Source organism: Spermophilus citellus (assembly GCF_964194105.1).
Source record: "Spermophilus citellus genome assembly, chromosome: 2".
In the NCBI taxonomy this organism is placed as follows: domain Eukaryota; kingdom Metazoa; phylum Chordata; class Mammalia; order Rodentia; family Sciuridae; genus Spermophilus; species Spermophilus citellus.
Window position 1 is genome coordinate 6216076 of NC_138183.1, and position 22051 is coordinate 6238126.

Here is a 22051-nt window from a genome sequence, read left to right on the forward strand (position 1 = left end):
AAGACTTTAGAGAGGTTTTTGAAGGGCACCATCAGGTTGTTACCAGGAACTTGGAAACATCCATTTGCAGTCCTCCTGAGGATTTTAGGATTAATGGTTGAGAGTGGGCAGGCACGGTGTGTGTGTATAAATTAAGCATTCTGTTCCATTAGGTATTAGAGTGCTTAATCTTAGACTTTGGAAATGGGCAACTTTTAAGTAGAAGTTTTAAGAGTGTACGTCATATGGCAGTGGTTCTCAAAGTGTGGTCGCTGGGCCTCTGGAGGCTCCTGAAGCCCTCTCAGGGAGTCCGCGGGTCAGAGCTGTTTTCGTGGCCATCTGTCTTTTTCACTTGGTTGACCCTTGCACTGAGGGCGCGGGAGCGAGGGTGGGTGAGACCGGGGGCCTTTGCGTGACTCGAGGCTGCAGCTCTGGATTGTACGGTAGCTCCTGCAGTCCTCACCAGGAGCTGGTAGCATTTTTCAGTTTTATTTTAAAATGCCTTTGATAGAGCCAAGCAGAGAGTGGCCCATGGGACTGTGGTCCCAGCTACCGGGGAGTCTGCAGCAGAAGGATGGCTTGAAAGCCAGAGTTCAAGGCCAGTCTAGGCAACATTGCAAGGACCCCATCTCAAAAAATTTTTTTTAAAAAGTCATCAATAAAACAGTGATTATTAATTTCATTTTTCCCCAGACTTGAATATACATCTCTAATAATATGTGTGAGACGGTAGGAAACATGCATAAAGCACTTTATGCATGCCAGAGCGCCCACCTGAATGAGCATAAATTAGAATTTGGGGAAATTTTGTGTTTGCACTGTGAGTGTAACAGCTTCCAAATGTTTAGACTCAGGAAAGATGAGACAGTGATGTAAACACATGTGATTTTTTTTCTTGGTATTTTGTAATGAAACATGTCGAGACTTAGGAGGTCTGCATGCATCAGTGGGATAGATTTCCTAGATGACCCATCAATAGCGCTGTGCAATCCCAGGTAAAGATCTGCTCAGAGTGCAGGGTAGGCGGCGGAACTGACTGCCAGGGAGCAGGAGGAGCACCTTCAGGTTCCATCTCCTCCCGCAACTCGGCTTCCAGGTGGAACAACAGAGAAAACCTGCAATTATCTAAAAAGGGTCTTTGAAATTCGCCTCTGTTTTCAACTACCTGACTATGTGGAGCCGGATGTTTCCATATACTTCAACCTAAGTAAGGAACCATTAGATTAATGCAGAAGCATCGGTGAGGACCAGCTGCCTCCTACTGAGCCAGGCATAAAGATATCTGCAACATGAACAGGGTCGCTTTCCCACTATTTTGTGTGTGTGTGTGTGTGTGTGTGTGTGTGTGTGTGTTTTAAGTACATTTCTTCATTTTTTTAATTTTTGTATTTTATTTATATATTTATACTGCGGGATGAACCCAAGGGTGCTCTTCTACGGAGCTTCATCCACGGTGCTTTTTATTTTGAGACAAGGCCTCGATAAGTTGCTGAGGGTCTTGCTGATGGCCAAGGCAGGCCTGGAACATGTGATCCTCCTGCCTCAGCCTTCTCCCCTCTCTCTGGGATTACAGGTGTGGACCACCTTGCCCAGCTTGAACGTATAGTTTTAAAAAAATTAAAAATAAAATTTACACCATTTACTTAGCATGTGATGGATTTATTACTATACAGATGAATTAACAGATTTTTAAAATCTTTAATTTCTGATAGGATAAATATTAATGAGTATAATTCAAATGAAAGCTCTTCGGAGCCTTTGATGACTTTTAAGAAGGCAGACCAAGATGGGGCATGGAGGCACACACTTGTAATCCCAGCGATTCTGGAGGCTGAGGAAGGGGGACTGCAGGTTCAAAGCCAGCCTCAGGAACTTAGTGAGATCTTGTCTCAGAATTAAAGTCAAAAGGACTTTGGGGTAGAGGAGAGCACCCTGGGTTCAATCCCCAGCACCAAAAGAAAAAAGCCAGGGGCTCTTGAGCTGCTGCCGCAGGGTGGGCACCATCCCCAAAGTGTCAAAGGCACTTTTTAAAGGCCCGTTTGTACTAGTTGCTCACAAGGAGTCTTTTAAAGATTTGGAACTTTTTTCCATGAAGTTTCCCACATTTGGGTTAAGAATGTAAGTGGGTTGATTAGTTTTTCATCTGTTACGAATTTTCTTTCAGCTGCTATTAAAATGTCCACGCTGTGCGTCGTCCCTGAGTTGGTACCAGCAGGGCGCGGCGCCGCAGAGCTGTGCTGATCCAGCATAACAGGAGCTCAGCGGTGGCCGCAGGCCCTCACTTACTATTGAGGGTTTTTATTATTCAGATCTTCTGTCTCATTTGGACCCGTCCTTTGGTGTAGCTTGCAGAGTGGCCTGGAATACTGATGACTTGGTTGAAAACACTGCTGGCCTGCGGTCAGTCATCTTGGAGTGGACGCAGTTCCAACAGCAGAGGGCTTTGTTGTTGTCGGGTTTGCTTTTAGGGCTTGGGCGTCCAAAGCTGTTGTCGCCGTATCACATACACCTGTATGTGGTCAGGGAGAACGCGTCTGGAGGCGACCAGGGCAAGAGGGACATCCAGGAGCAGAGGCGCTCACACGTCTTCGCAGGGTCACCGGTCCCTGCAACGATCGCCCTGGAGGTGAGGGGTCTTGGTTCTGAAGTCGACAGGGCGGCTCTGCACCCAAGGAGGAAGGGGCCGGAGCGGAGCGCTGTGGAGAAGCCCCACTTCCAGTGGCTGGGAATGATTTGTGGCCATTACTTGAGCCGTTTGTGTATTTGTTCTCTCAAGTAGTTTAAAGAGACCCATGGCTTTGTTTACACTGTTCATTTGCTCAACAACGCTTGTCTTAGCGATAACATAAATAAATAATCTTTCCTGAGCAGCGTTTCTTGAAACGGAATCTAGGTGGCTGTGGAATGTATCATAGAGGACCAAGAATCACTGAGAACTTTGTCCCCACACCTTTTTTCTGGTGGGGAGGGTCCTGGGGATTGAACCCAGGGGGGACTCTACCACTGACTATATCCCCAGCCCTTTCATATTCATTTTGATGATGATGATGATGATTTTTTTTGTGGTGCAGCGGATCAAACCCAGGCCTCAGGCAAGCCAGGCAAATGCTCTACCACTGAGCCCCAGCCCTTTTTTAAAATTTTGAGACAGGGTCTTGCTTAGTTACCAGGACTGGTGGTACTTGCAGTTCTCCTGCCTCAGCCTCTGAGTTGTTGGAATTCTAGGTGTGAGTCACCACTCCCAGCTTGGGTTTTTTTTTTTTTTCTTTTTTCCTTTTAATTATTTTTTAAATTATTATTTGTTTTAGTTGTCAATGGATCTTTATTTCATCTATTTATATGCGGTGCTGAGAATCGAACCCAGGGCCTCACACATGCTAGGCAAGTGCTCTGCCACCAAGCTACAGCCCCTCTTTTAATTATTTTTTATTTTGAGACAGGGCCTTGCTAAGTTGCTGAGGCTGGTCTCACACTTAGGATCCTCCTGCCTCAGCCTCCAGTCACTGGGATTACAGCCATGCCCCACCACGCCCAGCTCGTCAATCATTTCAGGCATTTTACAGCGACTATTTCCCATCAGGGAAGCATTTTAGTAAGGTGAGGCCTCCAGTCACTAGGTGATGTTCCTCCAGCTGTTCTGTGGGCCGAGGCCAGAGTTGGATCGAGGAAATCATTTCTTTTCAAAAGATGTCTCAAGTTTGGGAGGCAGTGGCTTTGCTTTTGCCTCCTGTCCTCCCCTCTCCCACCCCAGTTTGAATCACAGAAAATCTATTCATTTCACACTCTGCACAGCCTTGAATGGAAACTGGAGTCCAGAAGCCCAATAGTGGGCCTAAGGTCAGGGCTGGAGGTGGGAAGCACGCTGCAGGGCCGCGCAGCGCCAGGCTGCCGAGGGCTGTTCTGGGGCTGGGGGGCATCTCCGGGGCCTGCCTGGCCTGTGCGAGGTCCTGGGGTCCATCCCAGCACCACCAGAAAGCAAACAACAACCAAAATACCCTGCACTGTATATTTAAAATGTACAAAGGCTGGGTCCTATGTGCAGTGTCCCTGGCGTTGACTGTGGTGATGGTTTCATGTGTACTCACCTCCAGATGCATCGAGGGCGTTGAGCTGAACACAGTAAACACGCACAGCCTTTTTTTTTATAGACAGGACCTTGGTCTATTGCCCAGGCTGGTTTCCTGGGCACAAATGGCCCTCCTGCCTCGGCCTCCTGAGTGCTAGAACTGCAGGTGTGCACCTAACTTTTTAACGTAGTCATACCTCAGTAAAGTGGCCTAAAGGAACCAAGCCGTGCCGACAGTGAGGCGCACCTGTCCTTTGGTGTAGATTGCAGAGTGGCCTCAAATACTGATGACTTTATTGAAAACACACTTCAAGGCCAGCCTCAACAACTCAGCAAGCCCTAAGCAACTTAGTGAGACCCTGTCCCAAGTTAAAAAATAAACAGGGCGGGGGATGCGGCTCGGTGGTAAAGTGCCCTAGGTTTAATCCCCGGAAGAAAGAAAGAGGAAAAAGGGAGGAAGGGAGGGAAGACACCACGCTGGGGGGGGCACAACCTGAACTGTGCCTTTGAACGTGCCGTTGGGTCGCACACACTCGGTATCGATTGATTTGAGCCCTCCCCGTTTTGTGTGACAGTCATGGCTGATTTGTGACCGGTAGGCAGGTGACGAAGCGCTAAAGTGTTTGGGGGCCTGTCTCCCTCCAGTGTGTGGCTGGGCCAGACCCCTCTCACCTCTCGGGAAGCAGCCGACTTTCCGTCTTGGCCTTCCTTGAAGCCCTCTTCCCTGTGATGTGCTGATGGTCCCCCCAGCTCTCTTCCCCGTCCTCTCTGGCCCCTTCCCGGGCCGGGCTCTGCTGACTCTGCGCGGAGCTGCCTCCTCACTGGCATTCTGGTCCTTGGCTGTGGTTTTAGATCTGCGCCTCCCCGGCCTCTCCTTGAGCTCCAAGTGGAGTTGCTCCCCCGCCCTGTCCCCAGACGTGCCAGTCCCTTGCTCCACACGGCAAAGCTCATTTAATTCCACCCTGAAATGCAGGTCCCCCGTGTCTGGACCAATCTAATCGCAGAAAATAGAAGAGGAGTCACCTGGCCTCTCCCCGTCACCTGCCCCCTGCTCCCTCACCTGGTCATTCACTGACACTGGTGGACTCCATTTGTTCAGCGTCTCCAAAACCCTTCCTTGTGCACCTGCGTCCCCTGCTCTGGACTGCGAGGACAGTCTCTTGGTGATTGGAAACCTACCCGTGGTCATGCCACCCCCTTGGAAGTCCTGCTCCGGCCTGCTGGAGAGTCTGAGCTCCTCGGGTCTGTGGCGGAGGCCTAGGGTGGCCTGGCCCTGGGCAGTCTCTCATCTTGCCCCAGCACCACCCATCCCCTATGCCTCACTCACCCTCCCTGGGGACCCTGGGGACAAGCCACCTAAGCCATGCACATGCCTCTGCATGTGGCAGACCTGCCCCCGGAGCAGGAACCCCAGGCGCTCTGCAAGGTGGAGCACATCTGTTCCTTTGGGTTCCAAGCACAGTCCCTGGCACACAGTGTGTCTGCATAAATAAAGTCCATGAGCTGTTGTATTTCTTTGAAGAAAGCAGACTTTTATAACTCCCACTTCCTCGCTCCAAACTCCATCAGCTTTTTGGAATGACGACCCAGATGTCCCAGTTAAAGTGTTCCTATAGAGGCTGTGCCTGTGGGTGTCACCTGTCAGTAGTCTGGCATCTGAGAGAGACAGGTCCCTTTGCATCAGTGACATCCAAAAAGCATGTTTCTAAAACATGAATGGATCCGCCAGAGCTCAGTACTCCAGGCAGTTTTCAAGCCAAATTTGGTAATGTTGATTTAAAACTGTCCAACCAAAAGGCATCCAAGAAGGATCATGGAAACTCTGAGTGCTGCTTCCTGTGGGGCAAAGCACTATTAAGAGGATTGTCCATTGAAATTATGTCCATCACAGAGGAAGACTGTGAACTCTCTCTCCTTTCTTAAACAGGATCAGTTTGACAACTTAGAAAAACACACACAGTGGGGAATCGACATTCTTGAGAAATACATCAAGTTTGTAAAGGAAAGAACTGAGATCGAGCTCAGCTATGCAAAGCAACTCAGGTAAGGGTTATCTGGTCAACTGCAAACGAATGTCACGGTAATTTATATTTGCACCTTATAGTGTAAATGTATAATCCTTTAAATATTCTTTCCCTTTTAGGCTCAAGATTGTGTGTGTGTGTGTGTGTGTGTGTGTGTCTGTGTGGTGCTGGGCATGGAACCCAGGGCTTCAGGCATGCTAAGCAAGCTCTCTACCACTGAGCTAAATCCCAAGCACTTAAATTTTTAATGATGAAATGATCCAATAAATTGGTTTTCATATAAAATATTTAAAATTTATTGGTGGAATCGATCTTGAAGTAGCATGTAAAATCTTTAATGTGTGGTTGAGCTGACTTACGCATGGTATTTAAAGACTTATTAAAGATGTAGATGGAGGTGTTGAAGATCTAGATGATTTTTGGTTTGGAAATATTTAGTTTTCAAGCAAAGAGTATCTGCATGAGAGATGTGTCCTGTTGTTCGTCACTAGGGTCCTTGTGGTTTAAATAAGCATCTAAGAGATATGCATGGAATGGTTTTTCTTTTTGAGATACAGATTTTATTTCCTGGGGTGTATATGCAGAGGTGGGATTGCTGGATCGTAAGGTAGCGGTATTCTTAATATTTTGAGGAACCTCCCTATTGTTTAGGGCTTTCTGACGAGAGCTATTCTCACGGATGGAGTGGTCACCTCCCCGGGGTTGTGGTTTGTGTTTCCCTAATGGTAGAGATGTTGTGCACCTTTTCACATAACTGTTGGCTACTTGTATGTCTTTGAAACGATGTCTGTTCAAGACGTTTGCCCATTTTAAAGCCGGATTATTTGTACGTTTACTATTGAGTCATGTGAGTCCTTGTATACTTAGTTTCAGGTCTGCTATCTTTGATCCATTTTGAATGGGGTTTGGTACATAGTGTGTGAGGTAAGCATTGCTTCATGCTTCTGTGGGTGGATATCCACTTTCCCAATATCATTTATTGATGCGACTATCCTTTTCCCATTGTGTGTTCTTGGAACGCTTGTCTAAGAGCAGCTCTGTAGATCTCTGGGTCCTGTGGAATGTTTTACTGCGTGGTAAGTCTTGTTCCCATCAAATAACTAAAGTGTAGGACTCGACAGGGCTCCAGCCCTGAGCCACCTCCCCAGCCCTTTTATATTTTGAGACAAGAGTCTAAGTTGCTGAGGCTGGCTTTGAACTTGTGATCCTCCTGCCTCAGCCCCCTGACACTCTGGGATCACAGGTGCACACCACTTTGCCCACTGGTCCCAAGATTTAAATAACAACATCTCTGAGAAACAAAATTTGTGCTTTTGGGGAATAAATTGGTCAAAAAGATTCCGTGTAAGAGAAGAGGCTGCAGGAGCCTCGTGGGGCTGGTGGCTGCTGTGGCCCCGTGACCCTGCTGGACTCCTCACTTCTCGCCCTCCCACGGGCTTCCCATGCTTGGCAGCCTCCTTTCCCAGCCTCCCGCTTGCCTCCTACTTCACAGAAACAGTGAAGGCAACCCGGAGAAGGCGTGGGCTCACTCTGACCACCCCACCCACCCGCCAGCTCCCACAGCCCCCTGGACACACCCGTCCCAGGCCCTCCTCTGAGCACCCATCTCGGCCTCTCACCCCAGAGCTCCGCTCAGGCGGCCCCGGTGAGCCCCCCATTGTCAAGGAAAACCAGAGCCTCCCTGGGCTCAGCACCCCCCCCCCACCGCCACCACCCTTCTTTGCTCCCCTCTGCCACGGGTTTCTCGGGCACCTGGGTGGCCCCTCCACCGACTTCAAACCCCAGCCCAGTCCTGTCTTTGGATGGCCCGTCCTCATCGTTCTCCACCCTTTGACAGCTTTGATGGCAGCGTGCACCCTCCCCCAAGTTCTCCAGACCCCTCCTGTGCTGGAAGCTCCTCCGGGGACCCTGGCCGGGTCCTGTCCCTCCTTGCTGAGCGCAGCAGTGACTCACAGATGTGTGTCTCCTAGCTGACCTCTCTCCCCAACTCCAGAAGCAGCTGCTCTCCACCTCTGTTGGGATGTCCAAAAATAACTGCCCGGGGGCTGCCTGGAAGGGATTCCCGCCCCAGGGACTTGCTGTCCCTGTGGCAGCCCTCGGGGCAGCTGTGCCCTTCCTGGCCCGGGGAGAACCCCAGAGCCGTCTTCCCGCCTGCCCCCTCTCCCAGACTGCCCACCAAGCCATCCGAGGCCCCTGCGACCATGACCACTTCGCACCTCCGCTGCCCACTCCGGGGCCCAGGTGGCCATCACCTCCTGCCTGGGTTACAGCGTCTTCCCATGGCCCAACTGGACCCCACCCCGTTGGCGGCCTGTTTTCTACGAAGCCGTCGATCACACCTCCCTCCGTTCAGGACTCCAGCAGCCTCACAGAGTCAAGTCCTCAGGACTGTCCTGAAGTCCTTCCAGGGACCTGTCCCACAAACCCGCAGGCAGTGGCCCGACCCCCTCCGTCTCCTCTGGCTCCAGGTCTCTGCCGCAGCTCGCAGAGGCTCCCAGCTTCCTGGGCAGCAGCCTGCTCCTGCCCCAGGGCTGGCCGGACCCTTCCTAAAGATGTCACCTGAGCCACCTTCCCCGGGCCCTGAGTGACCGCTCCTTCACCTCCTCCAGGTCACTGCGGCAGTCCTGCTTCGACCCTCCGCCCCGTGCTCTGCCCTACTTCAGTTCCTCAGTGATTACTTTCCAACACTGTCAACTTTCTTTTTTTTTTTTTTTCATGAGAATCAAACTGAGAATGGAACCCAGGGCCTCATGCGTGCCAGGCAAGTGCTCCACCCCGAGCCACAGTCCAGCTCTTAATGATGTTTTTCATATTTATTTATTTATTTGTTTGCTTTTTAGTTGTAGTGGACACAATACCTTTTATTTTTATTTATTTATTTTTATGAGGTGATGAGGATCGAACCTGGGGCCTTGCAGGTGCTAGGTGAGTGCTCCACCGCTGAGCCCCAGCCCCGGCCCCTCCAGCTGTTTATTTTTAAATTGACAAAAGTCTGCGGGTGTCTGGCGAGCGACCTGAAGTTTTGGTGTCTGTTGCGGTGTCAAAGTTAAATCAGGCTCATACAGACCTTAGCTCACCCCTTTGTGTGTGTGGTGAGAACCCTAAGATCCACTCAGCAATTTTCAAGTAGACTCTCCGTTGTCACTAACTGTGGTCACACGTTGTGCAGAGGTCTCTTGAACTGAAATGTTGTGTAGTTTGACGGACTCCTCCCCAGCGTCCCCTGGCCTCCTCCCCAGGGTCCCGTGGGTATCTAGTGCATACATCTGTGTTTGCTGGCTCCTGCTTTCCTCCTGCCTGGAGCAAGCCCCAGGGCTCTTGGAGCAGGGTTCGCTGGTGAGCCCTCTCGTGTGGTGCAGTGCCTGACACAGGGGGCAAATGTTCGTACCAAGGGGGAAGCCAGCCGCAGGGCACAGGGTGGAGATACCTGTCACCACCTGGTCATCAGGCCCAGGAGCCAGCGGGGTTTGGACCACAAAAGGTGTAACCTCTGAGGAGGCACCAGCAGCTGCAGTCCCTGGGGACGCTCAGGAAGGAGTGCTGCGCCTGGGAGTCACCCTCAAAGGATTCAGTGGAGCTGGGCGGGTGGAGCTCGCCCGTAATCCCAGTGACTCAGGAGGCTGAGGCAGGAGGATCGCTGGATCAAAGCCAGCCTCAGCAGCTTAGTGAGGCCCTGAGCAACTTAGCAAGACCCTGTCTCTAAATAAAAACATTTTACAAAAGGACTGGGGAGCGGCTGAGGCTGGGGCTCAGAGGTACAGCTCTCGCCTAGCAGGCATGGGGCACTGGTTCTCGGTCCTGGACACTACATGAAAATAAAATAAAGGTATTGTGTCCACCTACAACTAAAAAGTAAATGGTTTTGTTTGTTTGTTTGTTTTAAAGGGCTGGGGATGTGGCTCAGTGGTTAAGTTAAGCTCCCTGTGTTCAATCCCAGGGGGTAGGGTGAAGAATTAAATGTAAAGATTTGTCATCCCAGATAAGTAAAACCAGTGATGTGTTGGAGGGTGACGGGGACGGGTGGCACATGGAGGAGCCACTGCGTCAGGACTGAAGGACTAAAGGGAGCCGGGCACATGAGGGGCGGGTACTCCTCCAGGTGGAGGGAGAGCAGGTGCCAAGGCCCCAAGGTCAGAACATGTTCAAGGAACGGAAAGGCCAGCACCGCTGGAGTTTTGGTGACAAATACTTTCTTGAAATATCAATATGTCAAAAAATGAATGTGACTTTGGGGAGGGCCTCTGTCATTAAACAATTTTTTTCTGCATCAGAGGGGGAAAACGTCCACTTATATTTATGTATTGTTTTGCAGTACCATGGAGCTGCAGCCCCAGCCCTTTTTATATTTTATTTTGAGACAGGGTCTTAACATAACTTTGTTTTCCTTTTGACAGTGTCTTGTTACATTGCCCAGGTTAACCTCAAATCCCTAGGCTCAAGCAATCCTCCTGCCTCAACCTCCCCCAGTGTCTGTCTCTCTCTCTCTATTTTTTTTTTTTTTAGTGGTACTGGAATTTACCCCAAGGGTGTTCTAGCACTGAGCTCCATCCCTAGTCATCTTTTTTTTTTTTTTTCCTTTTAAGATAAGATCTTGTTAAGTTGCTGAGGTTGGCCTCAAACTTGTGATCCTCCTGCCTCAGCCTCCGGAGTTACTGGGACAGCAGGCATGTACCACTGTGGACTCTTTAAAGCCCCTTGTTCTAGTGAAGTCCTAAACAGTATTAAAGACCCACTGTGGGTGACTGTTCCATTAAGACCATTCCGTTTTCACAAATGAGTGTCACTTGGACGGTGTTTGCATTTCATTTAGCGTTCAAATGCTTCTTAAAAGCACGGATAATAATATGCTCTTGAAATGCCAGCAGAAGCCTAAAAGCTAAAGAGATCTAGAAATGAACTTTGGTTGGATCCAACAATATCCCTCCCAAGGCTATCTCTCCCACTAAAATAAAAGAAAAAAGAAAAGAAAGATCCATCTTATTTGTAGTATTTGAAAAACAAACAGATAAATAAAAAAAGAGACCCCCCAGATCATCCTTGAATGTAGGGGTCTGCCTGAGGAGCCTGGGGCGCTCCAGCACTCAGGTGCTGTCTAGGAGACTGATTAATGGGGAAGAGGAGCACACACATCACACACATTCTTCACCAGGGACCGGATGCAGACCTGGGTGATTCCAAAGACCACGAGGTTCTTCTTAAAATGAGATCCTTGGGCCCCGTCCCAGACCCTCTGAAACAGAAGGTCCCGGGTGGGGCCAGGAATGTTTCTGTTTTGTTTTGTTTTTCCTCCCTTTTATTTATGTTTTAAAAGCTCACCACAAAATTTCTGGATAAAGATGGCAAAAGAGGGCCGGGGCCGGGGCTCAGTGGCAGAGCACGTGCCTGGCATGTGTGAGGTCCTGGGTTCGAATCTCAGTACCACATGTAAATAAATGAATAGAATAAAGGTCCATCAACATCTAAACACATATTAAAAAAAAAAAAAAAAAGATGGCAAAAGACATCCAATCAGAAGATGGTGTGTCCCAACAAGAAGAGGTGAAAAGAGAAGCCAGGAGAGTCTCAGCCGCAGAAAATCAAGCAAATGAAGAAAGTCGCCTACATCCTTGGGTCCCACGCTTAGGCAGGGAGCCAGGGAGAGGGACAGGAGGTGCTGGGGCAGCCAGAGAGGACGCTGACCCCACCCTCAGCCACAGGAAGGGAAACGAGTCCTGAATCAGTTCAGACAGAAGCCACCGAGGGCCACACTCAGGAAATGGTGGCAGGAAGACTCCAGAGGCAGACATCAGCGTCCACCCTCCGGCCTCTCCATGCCCCACGTCGAGGCTGAACGCCCCTGAATCACCCGAACTAGGACGTCCACGGCCCCGAAACTCCTTTGCCTGGTGGGGTCACCACCAAGGGGCCTCCGAGGGGTTCCAGAGACAGGGGGCCCGGAGGCTGGGCCAGGGCCTGTCCACCTCTCCCTAACTGCCTGTCCCCAGCTCCCAGCACACAGAGCACAGGGCCCTCGGGCCTTGGGGGGACCTCGGGAAGGAGCCACGGCCCAGAGCAGGGAGAGGAAGCGTGGGGCACTCACAGGCACCGTCACCAAACGGGGCGCCTCTGTGACACCCTCACCAGCCACGTCTCGTCAGACCTCCTCACCCACCTCAGGAATCGGGGGTCACCGTGTAGGCTTCACAGGGGACGCACAGGGAGCCACCTGCCGGCTCCTACGCTGTCAGGGTCTGTCCAGGTGGGACTCCGGAATCCCGCGGCCCAGTCAGACACGGCAAGGCCACACAGCCAGGCCACTCGGCAAAGCCACTCGGCCCGCAACAGGGGGACAGAAAGGAAGGAGTGGAGGCCGCAAAGCCAGCCAGGAAGAAAGCACAAGAATAAGCAGAGCCAGGCCCTGGGAGTGTTGTGCACAGTGACGGGGGCAGCACGTAGCCCCCCCACGGGACAGAACTGACGCGGTGGAGGGAGACCCAAAGGGGACCGAGGACCCTGACATCCCACTGTGGAACTCACACATAAAGCAGTTGTCACCGAGTTAGGTGAGGGACAGGCTCAAGGTGACCGTGGTGTGAACACAACTGACAAAATCAGGAACAGAAGAGACCTGCAGGAGGGGACTCTGAGGAAGGTGTCACCTGCAGCTCTCCCGTCTGCCACCAGCAGCAGGACAGGAAGGCGGTCAGCCCTGACAAGGAAGTTCCCTGGAGCCAGCACAGAGCGGGCTCTGCCTCCGGGGGCCCCCGAGAGCCGGCAGGAAGCCGTCACCAGGGGATGGGTGAGGACAGTGCTGCGCTGGGTTTTTCCACCAAGGGCCAAGGAAGCAACGCTGTTGGGACAGGAAAAGCACCCCCAGACACCCGCCAAGCCCTGGGTGATGTCCTTCCTGTCGCCAAGGAACAGCGACGAGCACAACCAGCCTTCGAGTGTAGCTGGAGGACAAATGGACCCCCCCCCCCAGGCAAACCACGTGGCCGACTACTAGAGGAAGAAGACGTGGAACATCATTTATCTTTACAAGTGACTCAGTTGAGTCTGTAAAATTACAACATGGAAGAAACAGGGGCACCTAACCTGAGCCACACCCCCAGCCCTTTTTATTTAAAGACATGGTATCACTAAGTTGCTTATTGTGTCAATAATTGTGTCTTTTTTAAAATTCCAGAGTGGAGCAAATTGGTACACTCCCATAATCCCAGGGACTCAGGAGATTGAGGCAGGAGGATTGCAAGTCAAGGCCAGCCTCAGCGACTTATCGAGACCCTGAGCAACTTAGTGATACCATGTCTTTAAATAAAAGTACAGGGGCTGAGGATACAGTTCAGTTGGTAAAGTGCTTGTCTTGCATGCACAAGGCTCTGGGTTCAATCTGCAGCACCACAAAAAAAGAAAAGAAAGTATAGACTGGGCACAGTGGTGACACCTGTAATCCCAGGGACTCTAGACACTGAGGCTGGAGTATTGCAAGTTCAAGGTCAGCCTCAGCCAGACACTGTCTCAGAATATAAAAGGGCTAGGGATGTGGATCAGAGTCAGAGCACCCCTGGGTTCAGTGCCTGTATGTATAAATAAATAAGAAAATATCACCTGGGCGTGGCGGCACACACTTACATTCCCCGTGACTCAGGAGGCTGAGTCAGGAGGATCACAAGTTTGAGGGCAGCTGGGGCTGAAACCCTTTGTCAACATAAAAAGGGCTGGAGATGTACCTCAGTGATAGAGTGACCCTAGGTTCAATCCCCAGTATCAAAAAAAAAAAAAAAAGTTCTTTCCATGTTGCAATTTTACATAGACTCGATTGATTTTGTATATAAAATGTACCAGGATCAAAGTGGTACATGTGTTATATTTTTTTAGGCCAATCTGTAGATTCGGAGGAAATGGAAAAAATAAAAGTGTGAAATCATAAAGTTTCTTCTATGAGAGAGGAGGGGCCGGGGGAGACGAAGCCGGAGGCCAGGCAGCAGCAGACGTGGGAAAGGAGGAGGCCCCCCAGGGCCCTTGCTCCCCTCCGAGAGCCCAAGCCGGGCCCAGGAGAGGCAGCCCCAGAACCAGAGGGAGGGTTCTGCTGTCTGTGGGTTTGCTTAAGCTGCGGAATACAGACAGACAGAAGCATTTGGGCTTCTCGCCGGGCGCTGGGACGGGCGGGACGCTGGGGGATGTGGGCTGGCCTTGCTCAGTGCCCACGGAGGCAGCTGGGAGGCTGTCTAGGTGAGTGTCTTGGCAGGGGCTTTCCATTGGGGGCCTGGGGGGGCGGACGCACGGCTTGGACTTTGGTTTTTGATTTAAACATGTGGCACAGTCTGGACTCGGGATGACCATGAGGAAATGGTGGTCTGGTAAGGAAAACATCCCTCAGCTCCGTGCTGCAGACGCAGGCCCCTGCACCCCGAGTGAGGTCCGCGCTGTCGGGGTCCACAGGCAGGCGGCGCCGTCCAGGTGTCCAGGCAGGTGGCCGCTGGTAAGTTCCTGCTCTTGTCTATCTGCTGCTTCTAGCGAGTGTTTCCTTGATGCAGGTGCTGAAAAAATGGTGGAAGCGACAGGTTTCATCCGTGGACATCTGTGTTTTTTTTTTCCCCAGACTTTGACCGTGTCATGTTTCAGCCCTGATGTCTCCATTGCCCTTCTACCTAGGTGATGTGTCTGCATTTTCATTCCAGAAATCTTTCGAAGAAATACCAACCTAAGAAGAACTCGAAGGAGGAGGAGGAATACAAGTATGTCGGCTGATGACGGTTGGCGGCATTTAGACAGCAGAGGGGACACACGTCCATGAGACCAAGCCGACTCCACCTTCCTGTCTGAGTCTGTTTTTAAATTGGGGAGAACTCTAAGAACATTATATAGCTGACTTTATTTTACCCTGAGCCACCAGAACTGGCTCGTCCAGATTGTTTCAGTTCAGGCAACGAGGACAGGTTTGGGGGCATAGTCTAAGCACGTGCGGGAAGTAGGGGCCGCATACATCCTGGAGTTGGGTTTGGGTTTGTGATATCAGGACTTCCTGTCAGCTAGTCATCCTCCCAGAAACCTGGCCCTCTCAGTCCCGATGGAGGCTCCCCCACCCCCAGGACTAGGCGTTGAACCCAGGGTGCCTAATCACCGAGCTACGTCCTCAGCGTCTTTATCTTGAGACAGAGCCTTGCTCAGTTGCTGGGGCTGGCCTTGAACTTGTGACCCTCTGTCTCAGCCTCTGGAGCTGCTGGCATTGTAGGTGTCACCCCCGCGCCCAGCTCAACTCAGCTGTGGACTGACGGAAGGCACTGCCTCTGATTCTGCCCTTAGCATCCGTCATGTCCGTGCGGTGTGCTGCAGCATTCTGGGCACCGTGTCCACACTGAGCGTTAACCAACAGCTCTGGCCCCACCCAGGGCAGCGGGTCTCACAGATCAAGCATCTGCTGCTAATTAATTCTGAGCCGTTTTGGTGAGAGCCGCTGATGTGTAATGAATCATCGAGCTCCTCTGGGAGGTCGACGACAATTAACCTGACGTTAATTACCGTCTCCCCTGCGTGAAGCAGCGCGAGACCGGTGGCCCTGTGTGAGGAGCCCTACTCTGTCCCCTAGGTACACGTCATGCAAGGCCTTTCTTTCCACCCTGAACGAGATGAACGACTACGCGGGGCAGCACGAGGTCATCTCGGAGAACATGACGTCGCAGATCACCGTGGACCTGGCGCGCTTCGTGCAGGAGCTGAAGCAGGAGAGGAAATCGGTAACGCGCCTTCATTCACCTCCCCCTACAGGGCGAGCCAGAGGCCATGGAATGTCCCTGGAGGACTTAGAACCAGATAGAGACATGAAGTGGTCAGTTGGAAACGGCACCTTTGAGAATCGTGTGGACAGCACGGACCCTGTTCCTAAAAAATGCCTCTGGGTCTCATGTACAGTTCCAAAGGCCCCGGGAGCGTGGGCCCTTTGAGGAATTAAGGGTATTTGGACACACCACCTTCAGGGGGAGTGATGTCATATGGGGAGTAAACGGTGTTAGAACAAAACAGGCGACAAAAATGCTTACAAGGCCGGGCGCGGTGGCCACGCCTGTCATCCCAGCAGCTCAGAGGCTGAGACAGGAGGATCACGAGTTCAAAGCCAGCCTCAGCAATTGAGCGAGGCCCTGAGCAACTCAGTGAGACCCTGTCTCCAGATGAGATATTCAAAGGCTGGGGATGGGCTCAGCAGATAGGCCTCCTGGTTCAATCCCCGGCACTCCTAAAAATGTTTAAAAATGTTTATAAGGAGGTCAAAACCCAGAAAGATGTCCACCTGCTTCCCCCGGGTGTTGACTTGGCTCCTCCGGCCCCTCCACGGCCTTCCTGTGGATCTGTTGTTGACCTGAGGGGAAATGCACATTTGAAGGACACTCACAGTTATGCTTTTGCCTTCGGATCCTTTGTTTGTGGTGCTGAGGACGAAGCCAGGCCTCAGGCGCGGAGGCCGCACTGCCAGAGCCACAGCCCTGCGGCTGAGAGTCCCTTGATGCCATGGTCCTTGTCATCCCACTTTAAATGCTTGTGAAGTGCAGGGTGACTTCCTATTAGTCATTAAGTCCCACAGTGGGCCACTCGTGTGCTTTTTAGTACAATCTGAGTCTAGGCGTCTAGGGTAGTTCTCTGAGGGCTGTGGAGGCCCCAACCAACAAGGTTGGTTCCTGCTGGAATGGAGGACTCACTAAATGATAATGACAGGAATATTGCTTAACTGCAACTGTAATAGTTGCTAGAAAGCAAGGAGACAGGTGCAGAGACGCATGCAGTGGGAATCCCCGGCACGCTCACACCTGGGGCTCCCGGAGAGGCGACAGTTAAGGCCTTAAGAGAAGACATGACGGCGAGTAGGATTTGCCTGGGTTCAGCCTTCCACAGGGAAAGCCAGTGCAAAGGCCCTGGGACAGCTGAGTTTATAAACATGCAGCTCAGGCCTTCCTTTAAAATCACCTGTTTGAAAGACAAGGCCCATGGAGAATTCTTACTTATTCCTGCTTGAGCAGCGGCTGCTGCTGTCTGGAGACGTGTCTGATTGACTAGAGAGGGCAGCTGGGGTGTGGCTGCTTCAACCTGGGGAGCAGAGGCCTGGGATGCTGCTGGACGTCCTGAACACAGGACAGCCCTTCCCCATGGAACCTCTGGGCCCCAAACCGCCCCAAACCTCCATGTGCGGAGACAGAACCCCTGCAGTGGACGTGGGTGTGACACCCTCTGCCAGGCGGTTCATTAAAGAACCCCATGGCTCAGACACCTCACATAGTGATGACATAGGCACCGTAGATCTGAACTCGGTACTGGGCTGCTGCCCTGGTCCCTGAACTTCCCCTGACCTTGGAAAGTTCTATCTTCTTCTTGTTTATTGCTGTGATCAATGCTGCCTCTCGGGGCTGACCTTCCCCCATCCTTGTAGCTCAGCATTTTAGCCAACTCTCTAAACAGGACCCAGGCACTTACCTAAGGAGGAAGTACTAGGTCCCTTTGTGGAGTGAGTCACGGGGTAGGAAGCCCCCCCTCCCTCCCTGAATTCCCCTGCTCTGACTGCATGCCTCCTGGCAGCTCCTGCCCAGGCCTTGTGCTCCTGCCCCAGGGCCTTTGCACTGGCCTTTTGGTCCTTGGAAAGCCTTTCCCCAGATATTTCAGAGCTCACTCCTGACTTCTTCCTCAGGAATGTCACCTTCTCTATTTCTACTCCCTTCTCAGGACCTTCCTCTGCTCTCCTCTCTCCTCTTGGCTTTGGTACTGGGTCAAACCAGGGCTGTGCACGGGCTGAGCGCATGCCCTGTTGCTGAGCAAGCCTGCTCCCAGCACCTGGCAGCTCGGGGGTCCCTGCTGGCTTGTTTTTCTCCCACCCACTCTGGCCTGGGAGCTCGATGGAGCAGGGGTTTTCTTGTCCACCCTTGTGTTCTAAGTACCTGGACAGGGCCTGGCGTGACACTGTGGGATGAAAGAAGGGATGGAGACGTTAAAGAAGCAGCCGTCTGCGGCAGGAGAGCGCTTCCCTGGCATGGAGTCTGGGGGTCCCCAGCACCAGGAAGAGGGCCGTTTACATCCACTTCTCAGTTACAGCCGTTACTACTTGAGGACCCTGTTCCTTTGCCCCGCTGTGACTGGGTTATCTTATTCATATGCTGTTGTTTGTCCCTTTTTGTGGTCATTTGCATCTGTATTTGGAATTCTGTTCATTTTATAAAATCCGAAATTATAGGACTAGCCAGGGAATCCCAGCCACCTGGGAGGCTGAGGCAAGAGGATCTCAAGTTCGAGGCCAGCCTCAGCAACTTCTCGAGGCCCTAAGTGCTTTGGTGACCCCTGGCCTCTAAATGAAAAATTAAAAGGGCTGAGGCTGTGGCCCAGTGGCCAAGCGCCCTGGGCTCAGTCCCCAGTACTTCGATGAACAAACACGTGGGTAAGTGACCCCTCTCCACACCTGCTGTCTGGGCGCCCTCTTCCGTCTCTCCCACCACAGGGACCTGTCAGTGCTCCCACCGCCTCCCTCCTCCTGCAGCAGCGGGGCGCACACTGTGCCCAGGTCCTGAGTGGGGGGTGAGGGAAGGAGCTGGACTCAGCTCTGGCCAGGGGGGCTACGGTCCTGAAAGCCCCACCAGCTCCTGAACACACTGGTGGGGGGCTCCTCGTGTCAGTTTGGAAGGGGGAGCTTTACACCTGGGGAGGAGCTGGGTGAGCGACCTGATTGAAGGCTTCATGTTTTGTTGTGTTTTCCTGTTTGAATACTGGGGATTGCCTACCACTGAGCTCCAGCTTCAGCCCTTCTTAATAATTTGAGACAGAGTCTTGCCAACTTGCTGAGGCTGGCCTCGATCAGGCGATCCTCCTGCCTCAGCCTCTGAGTCACGGGGATTGCAAGGGATTGCAGGTGCGCCCGGCTGGTGAAGGATTTAAGCAGGGTGTGAAGAGCTCACAGGACAGGACTGAGGTGCTCGCCCTGGGGCATCGTCCCACTGGGCCACACAGATCCCCCCTGCACCACCTAGATTTAAAGCTAGATGAATCCCGCCAATCCCAAGTGAGGCTCGGGAGCCACCAGTGTTAGGACCCCATGTGGGTTGGGAGGAAGTGAAAGTATTTGTCACGGACTATTTTCTAGAAGCTCCCTCTTTCTTTGCCGTATTAAAGTCTTTGTGTGGCTGTTTCCGTCCGAGGAATCTGAGCTGTAGTTAGGATCGCAGCTGCTTGACCGTCCTCACTTGGGTGCTAGTTGACTGTCCTCACCAGGGTGCTGGTTGACCATGCTCACTTGGGTGCTGGTTGACTGTCCTTACTTGGGTGCTGGTTGACCGTGCTCACTTGGGTGCTGGTTGACCGTGCTCACTTGGGTGCTGGTTGACCGTGCTCACTTGGGTGCTGGTTGACTGTCCTTACTTGGGTGCTGGTTCTCTTATTTCTTCTACTTATTTGTGTAAAGGCTCTCAGTGCTGTGGTTTGGTTTTTCGACCACTAGTGGCTTGATCTACATAAACGGGGCAGGATGAGCCAGTGTCACCCTCTCTGCCCAGCGGGGACACTCCGCGGCTCGCCCCGCCTCCGGTGGTCCATCTCCTCCATCTCCTGGGTGCTGTGTGGCTTGGATTCTCTGTGGTACTTTTGCATTTTGTTGCTGAGCCATCTCTGGGCTTCCCCTGGCCCCTGGGAAGTTTTTCAAACAAATCTCCAAAGGTGATTTATCTGTGGAGACTAAAGTTAAAATGGAAATAAGTAACTGTAGCTGTCACCTGCGATATCATCAGGCATTTCTCTTTTCAAGTCCCATCATGTTTGGGGAGAAATGAAAGCCATCTCCTCACAGGAGTGGGGACCTGGTCCCTGGTAGGAGGGGCCTCTCTGGTGACTTCATTCCTCCAGCTCCCAAAGCTCTTATTATCTCTTCCCCAGGACAATTCCCCTCTCTGTGGAGCCGGAGGCCCTCTGGACAATACTTGCCCACTGTCCAGAGGCGCAGCTCTGCCATTGTTTGTTGGTGAACACCAAGCGCATCTGCGGCACAGCCCTCCACGTCGCTCTTCCCCGAGGAGGCAGAGGGGGCTGGCACAGCGGACTGGGGGTGCAGGCCGCTGCAGGGCTGGCTCTGCTTGGAGGGATGTGGTCCGGGGGCCACGCTGCCAGGAAGGCCGTGGGATTTGGCTTTTCTGTTGTTGTTTGGGGTTTTATTTTTATTTATTTTTTTTGTAATATTTTTAGTCTCCAAGTTAAAAAATCTAAAAAACAGCTGGGGATGTGGCTCCGTGGTTCAGCACCCCTGGGCTCAATCCCTGGTACCAAAAATAAATAAAAGTAAGAGTTGCCGTGGAGACAAAGCAGAGCTCTGCAGCGTCCCCGGGCTCCTTCCTCTTGGTGCACCTGCCTTTGAATCTCCAGTGAGACCTTTTGGGAAAGATGGTTCCCGTCAGCAACCCTCAGGACCCTGTGGCCCTGCTGGGGAATGGGGACAGCTTGTTACCAAAGGCTCAGTCCTCGTCCCAACCCCCATCCAATAGCAAGGACACGGTTTGGAGAAAGGGGAAAAGCAGGTTTATTGCTCTCCTAGCAAAAGAGAAACAGGGACTCCTGTCCCCGGGCTGGGGTTCCGCCCAGCAGGGACCCGGGGCTTTGAGGAGGTGATTCAAGGCTACCTTCCGTGCTCGCTGTGGAGCTGAGTTGTAATTCCCTGGTTGATTTGGGAAATGGCCATTTCTGAGATCTGGTGCCATCCCCAAAGTCTGACTTGGTTCGTGTGGTGGGTGTGTGCCCCAGGCCCCGTTGTAACTCTGTCTAGGATGGGGAAGAACGGTGACCCCGTGTCCCCTGAGATTGGGGGGGGGAGGTTGGGGAGGAGCAGGGGGAGAAGAAGAGAAAGAAAGATGTCCTTACTAAAAGTAAGTCGCCGCCGCAGAGCAGCAAGGGCTGTGTTCAGAGTATAAAGTGGACCAGGGCCACAAGTTCTCTCGACAGGGGGAGGAAGCCACCAGACCAGGGCCAGGAAGGCGCCTCACTGCAAGGGCTGACTTTGACCCCAGGTGACTTCTGCCAGGGACCCTCTCACCCCTGCTGGCGACTGGCCTCCTGTCCCCGGGGCCTCCTTCCTCTTTCCTCCTACTTTGGGTGCTTCCCCGGGGCCCAGAGGACCCTCCCCTGCCCTGAGCTCTGCTCCTTGATCCTTCCACAGCCTGTTCCTTGCTGGTTTGATCCCCAGCTTTAGACTCCTGGGCTTTTCGGTTTTATTCCTGGGTCCATTGTGAGAGCTGAATAATGAAGTCCCCAGGGCTCCTCTTGGGCTGGAAGAGACGGAGCAGGGAAACCTGACCTCCCCAGGGAGCCCGGTTTGTCCCCTATAAAGGAGCACTGCTCTTCCCCACCCTGGCTCCGGCTCCCCTCAGCCTTCCCCAGGCCTTCCCCAGGTTAGCCGTCCACGTGGCTCCGCCCAGGTGTAGGTGTGGGTAAGCTCAGAGCTCTGCGGATGGGCCTAGGGGACCTCTTGACTCCCGTCATTCCTTCACCTACCTTCTCCTCCGCGCACCTGCCACCCAACACTGGTGACTCTACACGGATCCCTGGCTCTGACCCTTCCCTACCCTCAGATCCGCTCACCCACCACATTAGACTGTCCACGGGGGAGTCTAGCAGAAATTCCACTCTTAGACCAAACTAGTGCTGTGCATCTGGCCCTCCCCCCTCCGACCCGATTTCTTTGGGCTTCCTCTCCTAAAGCCCAGACCCCAAGCCTGGAGTCACCGGGACGGGACATCTCGTTATCACAGGTCTGGTCCCACCCCCGGGAAATTCTGCTGGGTTGGCTAAAGGGCCTGGGGGTGTGGCTCAGTGGCAGGGGCTTGCTCAGCATTTGCAAGATCCCGAGTCATCCCCAGCCCTGCAAATCCAATCAATCAATCAGTCAATCAATGTAGATGATGAAAGCACTCATCCATGTGAAGCTTTTACACAAGAGTTTGCCGCAGCCTTCTCAGTGGCCCAAACTGGGAACAAACCAATGTTCATCCCC

At 52.5% G+C, this 22051-nt stretch overlaps 1 protein-coding gene across 12 annotated transcripts in view; it reads left to right on the plus strand.

The window, feature by feature from the left end:
• The window catches only part of FNBP1 (formin binding protein 1), a 102746-nt gene that overhangs the window by 34862 nt on the left and 45833 nt on the right, over positions 1 to 22051 (plus strand). For all 12 annotated transcript variants that reach the window (XM_081279135.1, XM_081279130.1, XM_081279134.1 and 9 more), the window contains exons 2-4: positions 5973 to 6088; positions 14730 to 14786; positions 15638 to 15785. In XM_081279135.1, the coding sequence (XP_081135261.1) occupies positions 5973 to 6088; positions 14730 to 14786; positions 15638 to 15785 (321 nt within the window). The remainder of the gene's footprint in view (positions 1 to 5972; positions 6089 to 14729; positions 14787 to 15637; positions 15786 to 22051) is intronic.